Raw genomic sequence first — 14,406 nt, 5'->3', positions numbered from 1 at the left:
TCTGAAAATCTCATGTTATTGCTTACCTTAAAAAATGATAAAAGATAGTATAATATTAAAGCAGTTTGTAAAAGTACAGATTATGATCCTATAACTTAATGAAAAGTTCTAAGATGAAAAATGTATTTTGTTAAAAAATGAAAAAAATTGCATATTAAATTAATTGAAATATAGTTTCAAGAGTCCCTTTAAGTTGTTGCTGAAATATTTTCATTGATAGCTACATTCTCCCTACACTGAGTATATTTAAGTCAATAAACCAATAATAGACCTTAAAAACAACAAGTACAGGAAAAGATGAAATGGGTTGATTTTCTTGGAAGTATCAGCTTTATGTCCTTGGAGATGTTTAGTGCCTATTACTACTAAGAATAAATAACATATATTAGGCACTTACTATATATCAGGGGCTGGTCTAGACACTTTACACATAGAGCCTTAGCTCATTACTACTTGGTGATAATTTGTTGGAGACTGGTGCATGGGAGTAAGGTAGAACTGGATTACCTCTAAAATCCTGTAAAATGCTGAGATTTAGGGGCCCCATGATTTATTACCTAGTACTTAGTGAAAGAGAGGAAACGGGGCTATAAGGATCAAGGTAGTTTTTCCATATTCAAGGAGGCAAAATGCATAATGCTCTCTGTGTTTCTGTGGAGTTAGCATATAATTTTGAGGCAAATTTGCTACATTTTTCCAGAAAGTTTCACACAAAGCACACACAGATTAGAAATACTTCTGCTATTCCTTGCCAAGCCCTCTGCAAACCCCAAAATACAGTAATAAATTCCTTTATTTCTTTAATATGTAATAAATTACATATCGACCCATGATTTAATAATACAAATTTAGCTGGTTATAAATTTACCAGGATAATAATCCTGTTCCATTTCTCTTATTTTTTTTTCTTTTTAATGCAAGTTCAGATCAATAGTTATAAATTTGTTCTTTAAAAGGTGAAATCTGACTAATTACTGTAGACTAAGTAATAAAAAAAACCTTTGAAAATATGTGCAGCCTTTAGAGAAAAGTATAACGGGTTTGCTTGTGAAATGTTTAGAAACTACAATACAATTTACCTAATTTTTCTTTGCATTTAGGGATAAAAATAATGTTTAGATTTTGATGGTTTAAAAAATGTGTTGAGACCATATTTCCCCTTTACAAATATATTGTTATTTTCACAGAAATAAAGGTACTCTACAATGATTTCCCCACTTAATAAATGCCTGCTTGTCCATGCATTCTACTTTTACAGGATTCTGTAAGGCATCTACAGATAATCTTCATTTTGCTTTGAACAGTTTTAACTTCTCTTATTTATTTGCATGTACATGAATCACTTCCTATATGTATTTCCGAATTTTAAAAAAATATTAATTTATGAGTATTTTCAGTCAAATTAGCATTGTACTCACAAATATGATCATTTTATTAACCTTAATTCCATGTTACTGAAATGTCAGTGATACTGAGCAAAAATTTGACGTATAATTGAAAGCATCACATTCGGCCATTTTTATAATGTTTTCTCATTATTTATTGATGTTATTTCCATTATTATTAATTATACTACTAAATAATTATACTTATTGACTCAATTCCAAGTAAAGCTAGCTTAATCTGAGTTAGAATCTTTTTTTTTTCAAGAAGAGACTCATGTATAGCATTGAGGGAATAGTTAATCTACTGTGTCCACATTTAGGATAACAGTTTTTTTTTTAACTTTTGTCAATTTAGTTATATGTTGAGATTCAAGGAACTTTCAGAACCAGAATATATTTGCTACTAACTACAAAGACACTTAATTGCAATTCCTTATGGAAGTTTTAGAATGACATGAGTGTTTAACAAATTATTTAAAAATTCTTTAAAGTACTGTATTTAGGTTCATTTAATTTATATGTATATATTTTTTGGATCTAAAAAAAAAATGTTCCCAGCCTCAGTCTTTATTTCTAATCTTCATTACCTCTTTGATAGAATTAGCACAAATTGACCAGTAGAGAAATTGAGCTCACTCAAGCTGAACTCTGGCCTGGGGGTGTGGAGGTGGGGAGAGGAAGTGCTCTTCATCTCTTTCTCAGAGGTGTGGTTCTGTTTACTTTGGAAAGAAAAGATACAAGTATCTCCTAAAGTGGATTAGACATGGCAAGACAAGATGATACATTTGCACTATAAACTCTCAAGCAGCTGTGAGAATGCCTTATGTGTGAAATTTCTTACCTTCTTTAAAAATCTTGATAGAGCTGTAGCTAAGCTCTTAACAGTCAAAAACAAACTGCCAATGAAGTTTATTTTCTTTTTTGCTGAGTTTTCTGGACCATTGTTCCGCTTGAGGGGCCCTGTTTGTTAGTTTTGGCTCAGGGACTTCTCTTCCTTCAGGATAAGCTCTCCTTAGGCACTTGTACAACTCTGTACTCAGCGGCTGCCTAACAGTTTATTCACAGCCCTGGCTAAAGCATAATTCAACTGCGTGACTTCCTGTCTCAGAGGAGGGGCGGCTGAGGATGGGGGTTTGTATCTGTAATGTAAATATATAGTTGATTTTGTGGAAAACTGGGACGTTTCTGTTTGTTCTCATAAGAGATTCCTTCTGGAAGTTGTAATTTAAAGTTGGCTTTTAGCCTTTTTTGCTGTGACTTGGATACTGATCTGATTTTCTGCTTTCACGCCCTCCCCCCCCACACTTTTTTTTAAATTTAAAATATTTAATTCAACATTAACTGTGCTTACAAGCTGCATAACAGAATAAAATCACATTACAAACATTGTAGTATTAGATTTTATCACCATTTATTTCTTCTAGCCTGTCCAGGGATTTCTTCATGTTCAGTAGAACTAATTTGCAGTCAGACATTGAGGTCTTCTAGAAGGCCAGCAGGCTCCAGAAATTAATTTATCCAAATAACCGATCCCTCCTAGGCCGACCATAGAGGGACACCAAAATGGCCAAGAAGGCAGAGCCTTCTTTTGAAGTCTGGAATGTTTTGACTGACTTGAAACAGGCGGCTGGAATGAAAGGATAATTTTCAGTGACCCAGGGGATTTTTTTGCCATTTTCAAATATTAGGTAAAACAAAGAGAAATTGCTTGCTCTAATTTAGAAAGACTTAGTAATCAGGAAGGCAACCAGACTGAAAATAAAGTTCCAAGGTATAGAGCAGAACTTATTTACTAAACCTAGATTGCTGGCAAAAGTCAAAATTATTTTACCCTTAAAAAAAAATCTTAAGACGGGATATATTTTAGTTAATGTATCAGAATTTTCATCACATATCCTTAATTATTTTTTTAGTATTTTAAAAAAGAGAAAGTTAATTGCTCTGATTTATTGCCTTCTAAAAACATTGCTAATCTCAGTCATAATATAAATTAGTTATGGGGATGAAAGTACAACATAGAGAATATAGTCACTAATTCTGTAAGGGGTGAGCATTTACTATAGATAACTGTCGAATCACTGTGCTGTATACTTGAAATCAATATAATATTGTATATCATCAACTATGCTTCAATAAAAGGCAAAATAAAATAAAATTTCACTTAAAAAGTGCTAAATTTTAATCTTAATTTCAATAGATAAACGGGGTTGTAATAAATAGCTTACTATACTAAATGAGCATTCTAGAAACAATGAGAAGATTTTTCACATTTGTCTAATTTTCAGAAAATTAATAGATTTTAAGGCCATTAGTTTTTTATACCAAACTGTCATGTGAGCTGAAGCACAGGACTATCCAGGTATAACAAATGTTTTTTGACTATCAAGTCAGAGGGGCAGATCAAAGTCATTTTGAAGAGAGTCCTTCCCTTTACTATAGATATTCACTGTTAGAAAAAAAAATACCCTTTCTGTTTTTAGTGAAGAAAATGAATTAAAAGTAGGAATTGGTGACCAAACAATTACTCATTAAGATAGAAAGAGGAAATGCTTCTTTTTGTATAATACAATCCATGTCACCTATCACGCAATTATGTACTTATATAATATTAGGGAAAAAAGGATTAAATAATACTTGTAACTTAAGAATTCTGGATGTTCATAGATGCCAACTAACTTTATGAACTTGGGCTTTATTTTACAGTTTTGGAGTATTCCTGAGTAATCTGTATGGTAACGAGGCCACAAGTGTGGCAATCCTGTTGCTGGGAATCAGTCATTCTTTAATTGTTGAAGAATGTACTCGATTAATTTAAATAAAAAAGAAATTGTAATCTTACTTATTTTGATTTGTTTCCAGATTTGCTTGTTTTGTATTGGGTTGTTTGGTACTCTACATTCTCCTTACAGAAAACGTCAGAAGTTTTTCCTCTAAATTTCATCTTTTGTACCAGTTTTTCATTTGATTGTCTGCCTTGCAAGGCCAAAGTACATGGTAAATATAAGAAAAACTTCTGAAGGCAGAGTCTTTTTTTTTTCACTTTTACTTAATCTTTTTAAAAAAATTTTTTTAATAAGGTATTATTGATATACACTCTTACGAAGGTTTCACATGAAAAAACAATTTGGTTACTATATTTACCCAATTATCAAGTCCCCACCCATACTCCAATGCAGGCACTGTCCATCAGTGTAGTAAGATGCCACAGATTCACTATTGAAGGCAGAGTCTTTTAATGGGAGGTGACATTCACAGTATTCCTACTTGTTATAGGGCAAAAGTAGCATTGTCACTCACCTGTATATCATCTTCAGGTTTTTCTTTTAGCAACTGCAATTCTAAGTAAAAAATGGCAGCTCTTTAATAAATTGTGGGAAATAGCCTTGGGACAAGACAAAAATTGAGAAATTTAAGTAATGGTTGACTGGGGCCAGCATTAATGAATTTAGGAGGGAAGGTGAGTTAAGCTTTCCTTAGTAATAAGAACTAATATCTCTATGTAAGTACATAGTAGAAATTTGAGAAATGTACACAGCTGAAAATATAGAAGGACAATTGGCAGGTAATAGTTGCTTATACCAATGGACTGCATAGAAGAATGTCTACTAGGTTGTACAATCTGTGAAGTTATGGAAAGAAAAAAGAATTTCTAATTTTTAATTTCATGCTTTGTAAAAGCATGTATTTTATGTAGATTTTACATGTAATATTTTAGTAAAGCACTATTTGTATATAATAGGTAAATGCATGTGTTCTCACACTTTTTTTTACAGATGAGGAACTAATGTTTAAAAGGCATTTGGAAGTGGCTAATTTTGACAATAGTTAGCTTTATATACTTTATCCTGCATATTTTTCATTAGGAATCAGTGATTGTTTATGTTGATCAAACATCTAAGTAATCAAAATATGACATTCTTTATTCATGATTAATAAACACATGTAGATATTTTCATTTTGGAGATTATATTATATTTTTTTCTATGTTCTGAACAACATATTTCAGTGGGGCTTGACCATATTTTATCTTTAAAAAGTAGTATTAGTTCTTTGCTTAAAATCACTGTAATGTGAATGTCTATCATTCTTTAAATATTGCCTTATGCTTACATATAATAATAAGGAATCTTGGGTAAAAGGTAGCTGATCTTTTTCTTTGACATTATGCTAATGAACTTTATGATATCTTGTTTTTCTCAGTATTCATAGGTTCATTATTTCTTTCTGTTTGAAATTACTGTAAGTTTATCTGCTGAATAAGTAACACTGTAGTTATTTGGTTATAGAAGGCTTAGTTTGGATAGTACTCTTTTTCTAAAATTCTAAGACTTTCATGAAGGAGAAGAACTCATTTTGATATGTTTAACTGCAATTGACAAAGCATAGTGAGTTGAGTTTTGGCCATTTTGAATCTGAGAGGTTTTGGAAATAGGCAGGTAGTTTCTGTAGGCTGTAGAAAATTTGGATGTGGGCTTCTGGAGTGAACTGGCCTAAAAGTATAGATTTGGGACCTCAGCAATTGGATAATGATGAAACTAATATATGAGATATTCCAAGAGAAGTGTGTTGAGGAAGAAAAAGACCAAACAAAAGATTTAGGGGTACATCAGAGCCAGGGAGAGGATGAGGCACAGTTGGAGAGGTAGATGAACCAGAGATCGGGAGACAGCTCCCAGAAGAGGAATGGTCAGTGGTGCAGGTTCCTTTGAGAGGTTAAGTTGTATAAATACTAAAAGTATACAGTGGGCTACACACCATGAGTCTTAGCAGTTTGAGTGGGATAGTGAAGAGTGGAATCCAGATTGCTTGTGTTGGTAAGTAAATGAAACTGAGGTACAGGAGCTACAGTACTAAGATTCAGCTACCCTTCTGGAAGTTTGACTGAATAGAGAGAGAGAGCCATAGCTACAAAAAGGAGATGAAGGATTGAGGGACTATTTTGAAAAGAGAAGGTGTCCATATAGAGGGAATGCGTAGAAAGCCTACCCTTCGTCTTCTGACCCTAAACTTCCAAAGTTACTCTGCCTCATATGCACCCTCCTCTTCAGAGAGTACAACTTTGTTGGAAATGCAGGAAACACTAATAAAGCTGTAATTTTGGCCATAAGATAGGTCTATTTGCATAGTAGCAAATAATGGTGTATGTGTTCTGGTGGAGGATCAGCTTGTACTAAGTCTCCTGGTTTTAAAAGCCATACTTGCCTCCTTGGCTTCACATATTCTGTGTTCATTTCTGTCTGGCAAAAGCCTCCTCCTCCTTCTATTCTGAAGTAAAGACCAACCCCTATCTGGTAACTCCAACTAGTTGTCCTCTCTTTTGTGATCCTTAAGAGCTCTGCTGTGGCTCTTAGTAAGTTGATTTGCAACTAGCTATTTACCCAATTCCCTTCCAATGAACTGTGAATTATCAGAGGAATACCCTATCCTGTCTGTTAATCACTAGCCTATCATGTTGCCTGGCTCTACTCAACCAATATTGCCTGAATGAATGAATAAAGGAGCACATGAGAAAAGACAAACTATGTGCAGTGGGAGAGGCACCAAAAAACTGTCTTTGTGACTGCAAGTTATGATATTTATTACTCTCATCTATGTGTAACAGGCTAATGGTTAATCTATAAAGAGGGGATAATTATTACAGTTAATTGAGATTATGTTTACCCATCATGAACCCTGTTTATTCAAGGGAGGAATATACTTAGGTTATTAATCTCATGCTTTCAAAAAGTATGTTTATTGTATGTAATAAGTCAGAGAGGTATATATTTAGTTTATTATTTTCATGACTTGTCAAGTAAGAGAAACTAAATAAGAATTTCACAAAGAAGTTTGAGTTGCAAAATATCTTGTTGGGAGTATTGGGACTATACAATTATAGTTTTCATAGGGGCTCTATTAATGGACTATTGCTGAAAAGTTTTGTTTGCTTTTAATTCCTTTCTTTACAACAGTTGCTCACATTGCAAATTAATACAAAAGAAAAGACTTGAGTTAAGAAATGTTTTGCATCTTTTTTTGTTTTGCATTATTTTTTCCAACAAAGTACACTTGGCACTTTTTTGTCTTCATAATGTCCTGGTATAAACTGTATCAGTGTAAAAATGTGCTGCTGCATAATTAATTAGCTTTTTCTTTTGATGATATTCAGATTCAACTTGATTTTGAGCTTGTGGTTAACTATATACTTTTACAGAGCCAGCAACTGTGCACTTTATAAATTATGAAAGGATAAATGAGATTAATTTCTCTTAGATTTAAGGTCAAGAAATTGGGAAGCAGAGGATTGAAGAGGGAGAGTATGGCTTTGAGGTCACATGACTGGGTTCGCATTTGGGCTCTGTGACCCACATCAAGTTAAGTTATTGACTTATTTAGTTACTTATCTGGCCTTCCTTCTCTGAAAATTGAGCTAATCAAATGTTATGGAGTTGCAAGAAACACATGATACAGTGCTTGACATATGGTAGCTACTCAACTAACGCTGGTCTCTCCTTTCTTCCAAGATTATTTTCTTCTGCTTTCTTTTACCAGACACTAACAGTATGGAACTCATTGTTCTTTCTTTTTTAACCTTGCCACCAAGAAGGAAAATCAGAAGCAAGTTTTAGTGCTAAGTATTTGGAATTCTCTTATTATTGATCTCAGTATGGTTCTCCACTTTTTCTTTACTAATTTTTATGTCTTTAAATTTTCTTAAAAGGTTATGCTATTTATGCAAGTAGTACATTGAAAATAAAACTTGAAGTGATATGAAAAACTATTAAAAACTAAAACAAAAGAAACCTACCTCAAATCCTAGTATTGAGAAATAACCATGGATAATACAGAAATGTGTCATTCTAGGCTTTTCTTGATGCATATGAGCAGCTGAAAAATAATTTTATAAAGGATTATTCTATTTAACTCTATTTGGTTTCAAAAGAAGAAAAAAACTGAAGTGAGCTAAAGAATTATTGAACTCAAGGGAAATGTTATTTTCTCAAATAATATTAATTTATATAAGACAATCTTAAATTAGAGTAAAAGATTAATATGCAACTACGAAGTAAGGGTTATTTTTTAACTGTGTTTTGGTTTTAGACAGACCATTGACTTTTTGCTGTAAAACGTGAGGAAATTAGCCTACTTTTTGCTTTCTCTTTCTCATGTGATATTATCCTTTTGGCATTGTCAAGGTTTTTAACATTCTGTTATGAATGTTAAAATTCTAATAGTTGTTTAATCTTCAGTACTAAATACTCTTTACTAATTCAGTCAATGCAGTGTTTGTCACCATTCTTTTTTGTGCGTTTGTTTTGCAATGTTTAGTGATTTTAAAGAAGGGCTCATGGGGTGCTCTGCTTCCCAAGTTTGATAATATTTGTATTGCCTTTATACTTAAAAGGCAGCTTGAAAGAGTATAAGATTATTTGGTCTCATTTTTTCCTTAACTTTTTAGACATCACACTAATGTCTTCTGTTATTTCATGCTACTGCAGAGAATGGTGAGATTGATCTTATCTTTCTACTTTGTATATAGTTAGATACTTTTCTCCATGAATATCCTTATGATCTTTATTTGTCCTTGAGATTTAATAACAGCATATGTTTAAGAATTGATTTTTCTGTATCACTATTTTTCCTTTATTGTGACACATAGTGTCTCTTTAAAAAAATTTATTTACTAGGAAAAGTATTAATGTTATATAAGATAAGCATGCCCTTTTGATCGAGAAGTTCATGCATAAATTTCAGGGGAGATTTTGTTTCATTACATTTTAAAATTTCGGTCCATCTCATTTATTGAATCAGTTCTTTCTGGATACTGGTTATTCATGTGTTAGATATTTTTTATCTGTCCTTCACATACTTTCTCTAAAATCAGTTTTTTTTATTTCTTTTCCATTTTGTTTTGAATGACTTTCTCCAGCTTCTCTTTGGTGTCCATAACTGTTTAATTCATATTTATTCTATTTATTGTTGCCTCTATTGTAGCTTCTATCTCTGTCACACACCTAGTTTTCCCTTCTGTTTCTTTCTGGAGTTCTGCTTGCTCACTTTTTATCATCCTTTGTTGTTTTATATTGTCTCATTCTAGCTTTTCTTTTTTTTTTTTTCCTTCATTCTCCCTGAATAATGTCTCTTGTGACATATGTAATTCTGGGCTATTGAAATTTAGCTCTGAATTTCAATGGGCTTAGAAGACATCATTCATTCATAAAGCCACTCTGAAGGACTATCAAGGTAGCTAGTGATTTCCTCTGAGAAATTACACTTGGCATCATACAAAATGTATAATCTCTTACATTTTGTGGGCATGTTTAGAATTTATGTGACACTTTTCAGGATGGGAGGTGCTTTCATATGTGTTATTTGATCATGACAATAAAATTAGAAAGACAGGAAATATTACCCGCTTTTTACTGTGGTGGGGACTGGATTTCAAAGAGTGTGTGAGCCCTAGTCAGGTTCACCAGTCTACTGAACCAGGCCTCGCACAAGGTAAACCTACAGAAACCCCATCTCTGGTTCCTAGTTTGGTAGTGTATTCTCCCTCTCACTTTGCTCCTTGTGTTGGTAAGAAGAAGACACTTAAGGTTAAATTTCCCAGTTTTGTATACAGTTCTGAGGTTTGGTTAAGTGACAACAAAAGCACCAGTGACACCACGTTTTTAAGCAACAGCATAGTGACTGGAACTTGCAGGATGTCTAGTGGCTTCATGGATGGGCCACCACCTATCTTCCCCACGTGCACCTTTGATTCTAACTGTCCGCCTTTGTGCTGTGGCACTCCTGGTGTTCTCGCGTATGCTCCTTACCTCTGCTGTTTGCTCTGCCTGGTTTGCCCTGTTAGTCTTTCCTCACCCCTATGGATTTCTACCTGGGGTTAATTTCTACTTATCAAAACAAAACAAAAACCCTCCTCAATTTAAGCATCATCTCTTTTGAGAAGATGTTTTGTCCTAACCTGAAGGCACCAGCTCTGCACATTTTGATCATGGTCTTGCTTCATTGTCATGAAACAGCTGTTTGCTCATCTCTTCATGAGCCTTCAGGTTCCTTTGGATCAGGGACCATGTCTGATTTCGGCTTTTTAGTGCCTGCATCTGGTAAGAATTTTGGGATATAGTAGGCACACAATAGGTGTTTACTGAAATGAAGGAGTGGATCAACAAATTATTTCAGTCTGCATGGGAATGTGTTGAAGGCTTCTCAATAGGAATTTTACACGAATCGGTTTCTTCAGCACCATTAATCTGGCTTTTATGTATAGGGTAGTCTAAGTGAAAAAGATGCCTTCAAGACTTTTATGGTAGTAGTGACATAAGGATGAATTCAACTTCCTCTTCAAAGATGTCAATGCAGTTAAAGCAGTTAGAATGCAAAGGAAGGAACAGATTAAAAAATATTACAAAGAATGAATGGCAGATCTCGATGAGTGATAGGATGTCTTTGCTCATGTGGTTCTTAAGCCTAGAAGGCTTTTCTCTCCTGTTCACATATTTAAATTAAAAAATTTTTCTTTTTTAATTGAGATATAACATTGTATTAGTTTTAGTTGTACAACATAATTATTTTTATATATATATATATATGCATTGCAAAATGATCACCACAATTAGTTAACATCTATCACCTCACATAGTTACAGATTTGTTTTCTTGTAATGAGAACTATTAAGAACTACTCTCACCAACTTTCAAATATGCAGTACAGTATTATTAACTATAGTCACCATGCCATACATTATGTTCCCAGGACTTATATTATGACTGGAAGTTTGTACCACTTTAGCCCATTTTACCCATTCCCCATCCTCCCCCTCTCCCTCTAGTGACTACTTCTGTTCTCTGTATCTGTAAATTCATTTTGTTTGTTTCCTTGTTTGTTTGTTTTTAGATTCCACAATAAGTGTGACCACAGAGCATTTGTCTTTCTCTGTCTGACTTATTTCACTTAGCATAATGCCCTCAAGGTCCATCCATGTTGTCACAAATGGTAAGATTTCTTCTTTTTTATGGCTAAATAATAATCCATTGTGTATATCTATCTATCATCATATTTTAAAAATCCATTCATCCATAGATTGTTTCTATGTCTTGGTTATTGTACATAATGCAGATTTATTTAGGGTGCAGATATCTTTTTGAGGCAGTGATTTTGTTTCTTTCAGATAATTACCCAGAAGTGGAATTGTTGGAGCATATGGTCATTCTATTTTTAATTTTTTTAGGATCTACCATACTGATTTTTTTAATGGCTGCTCCAGTTCATCCCCATCAACAGTTCATGGGGATTCTCTTTTCTCCTCATCTTTGCCAACATTTGTTATTTGTTATCTTTTTGGTAATAGCCATTCTAAGAGGTGGAAGGTGATATTGTGATTTTAATTGCATTTCCCTGATGATTAGTGATGTTGAGCACCTTTCCACATACCTTTTGGTCATTTGTATGTCCTTTTTGGGAAAAATGTCTATTCAGATCTTCTGTTCAATCTTTAATTGAATTGTTTTTTTATTCACATACTTAAATTTTATTAATCTTTTATGTTCATTTTGAAATCCATCATCAGTCAGCTTTTGCAACAACAATACTGCATAACAAACATACTCAACATTTCTGTGCCCTACAACAAATGTATTCTCAAACATACGTGTCTGCAGGTTGACTGTGGTTTGGCTAATCTAAGCTGGCTCAGCTGGGCAGCTCGGTCTGTGGGTCAGCTGGGTTTGCTTCTGCATTTGTGTTGGTTCAGCTCCGTTCCATAAGCCTCTCAGCATCTTGGGTCTAATGACTACCTGAGAACAGCACAGGTACAAAGGCAAGCACTCTGAAAGCCTCTACTAGTGTCACATCTCTTAACATCCGCTGGCCAAAGAAACTCAGATGGTCAGGCTCACCTTTAATATAACATAATACTTTATTATACATTAAAATAATAAATAATCTATTATGAGAGGGTAGGATAGTATGCAATTATAGAACAAGAATCTGAAATATTATACCATCTAACCTATGGTTCTCTCACCAAGACACACTGTCTTTTGTTCTCAATTCTCATGGCACTCTATTTGTCCAAAGCACTTTCTTTTTTGCACTATTAAAACATCACTTCTTTAAAACATAAAGTGACTCATTATCTTTAAGAGACAGGATGGTGTGTTCTCCAGTGGAGCAGATTCAAGTGTAGTGAAAATACTATGCCTTTAAGCCTTCCCTAAGTATATTTCTGAAACAAAAATGGCACTCTGTTTTTGTACAATTATAACATATTTGTAGGTATACCATTATAGAATCACATAAAAATATTTTCTTTTTATATTCTGTTGACTTACTTTGGGTGAGACCCCCTTTGAGCTTCATATTTAAGGCATTAGAAGTCAAAATGCATTGAAGTTCACTCAGAGAGAGGCACGTATAGTGTGGTGCCATAGAATGCATTTTGTCTGTTAGGGAGTTTTCAAAATCCCCTTCTAGACAGGTAATTAAGATATTTTAGGGATGGCTTTCTTTCTAATTAAGCACTTTCTAAAGTAGCTTTATTAAGCAGCAAACTGCTTATTTTTATATGAAGGTAGTTTCTAAAATAAATAATTTATTTCATGAATTATGAAAGCTTGACCTTATGTTGAAGGGGTAATGGCATTGAAGAAAGATTTCTTTTTTTTCTTTTTTAGAATAAAATATTTATAAAGTTCTGTGATTTAAGCTACTACCAGAAAAATGGTATGTTTACTTGATTTAAGAAGCCAAACAAAATAAACTGTTGTGTAAAACACGATAGAATGATGTATTTTGGCCACTTTGGTTAGTGCAATAGAATAAGGGTGACAAAATGCATTTTCTTTGGATAACTTGAAATAGTGACCTTTTGAAAAACCAGTTTCTTCTGGTGAGTTGTATGCTTACAGTGTCACTGATGATACTACAGAAGAGTGACTATAGAAAGTTTTCCTATAAAATGGAGAGAGATGGAAACTGAAACAAAGCAGAGAGTGAAGAAGCAGATGCACAGAGAGCAGGTGGCCAGCAGAAAAGCAGCTCACCCCTCTGGGTGGTGAAGTAGCAGTGTTATGTGGGGGATCCCTTAGCATCACCCCAATAAGCCATGGTCAGATTAATTGACAAAGTTGGCTTGAGCAGAGACTCCTAAGAATAGAAAGAATTCATACTTTATCATTTCATTTTAACTTGAGAGACATCAGGGGTATTTATCTGTCAATATTTTGATGTTAGGCAAGTCTTTTCCTTTAAGGGTAGATCCAGGTTTGGAATTCAGAATCCTCTTTTCTTGCTTCCTAGCCTGCACAACGAGTATACTGTACAAACGGGAGGTCATTATACATCCTGGTCCACATCATGCTTTTTGCATTTACTATTTCTTGGAGATCCTTCCATATCAGTACATAGAGAGCTGCTTGTTTTTATAATTCCCTAGAATGAATGGCTGTGCCATTATGATGGTTGTGTGAAGGTTTTCTAATCTTTTGCTATTACAAACAATACTACATAAATAATGATGTTAGAAAGGTACCATTTTGCATGTCCACAATTATATATGTAGGATAAATTCCCAGGAGTGGGATTGCTGGATCAAAGGGCATATGAATTTGTAATTTTTATAGCCATTGTTGTATTACCTTCAGTAAGTATTATAACTATTTATGCTTCACCAGCAGTGTTTTAGAGTATGCCTATGTTCTCCAGTGCTTTGCCAAGATAGTATATTATCTAACTTAAATTTTGTCTGTCTAGAGGTAAAAAAATTGTAAAAATATGGTTTCAATGTACATTTCTCTTATTAGGAAAGGAAGTGTGCTTTATGGTTAAGGGCACTGACTCTGGAACCTGGTCACTCATGGCTAAATTCAGGTTCTACCACTTGCCAGCTCTGTGACCTCAGGCAAATGTCTTCTCTTTCTTAGTGCTTCCATTTCCTGTATATTGCATGTATTGCAGAGAATATTAGTTACTTCATGGGTTGCTTTAATAATGAAATACATTAATATATGTAAAGAGCTAGACTAGTGTCTGACCCACA

The 14,406-nt window shown here is 33.8% G+C and overlaps 1 protein-coding gene across 7 annotated transcripts in view; it reads left to right on the top strand.

Annotated features, from left to right (window-relative positions):
- Window positions 1–14,406, top strand: part of EYA1 (EYA transcriptional coactivator and phosphatase 1) — a 350,015-nt gene that overhangs the window by 24,347 nt on the left and 311,262 nt on the right. For 2 of the 7 annotated variants that reach the window (XM_073229684.1, XM_073229678.1), the window contains exon 3: window positions 11,265–11,363. The exons of the other annotated variants lie outside the window; for them this stretch is intronic. Coding sequence is in view for 1 of the 2 variants with exons in the window: in XM_073229678.1 (XP_073085779.1) it covers window positions 11,349–11,363 (15 nt within the window). In the remaining variant the exon portion in view is untranslated. The remainder of the gene's footprint in view (window positions 1–11,264; window positions 11,364–14,406) is intronic. 7 annotated transcript variants of the gene reach the window in all.

The sequence above is a fragment of the Manis javanica genome, chromosome 2 (genome assembly GCF_040802235.1).
Source record: "Manis javanica isolate MJ-LG chromosome 2, MJ_LKY, whole genome shotgun sequence".
Lineage (NCBI taxonomy): Eukaryota > Metazoa > Chordata > Mammalia > Pholidota > Manidae > Manis > Manis javanica.
Note: the sequence above shows the minus strand (reverse complement) of the source record. Positions and strands in the feature narration are given on the sequence as shown.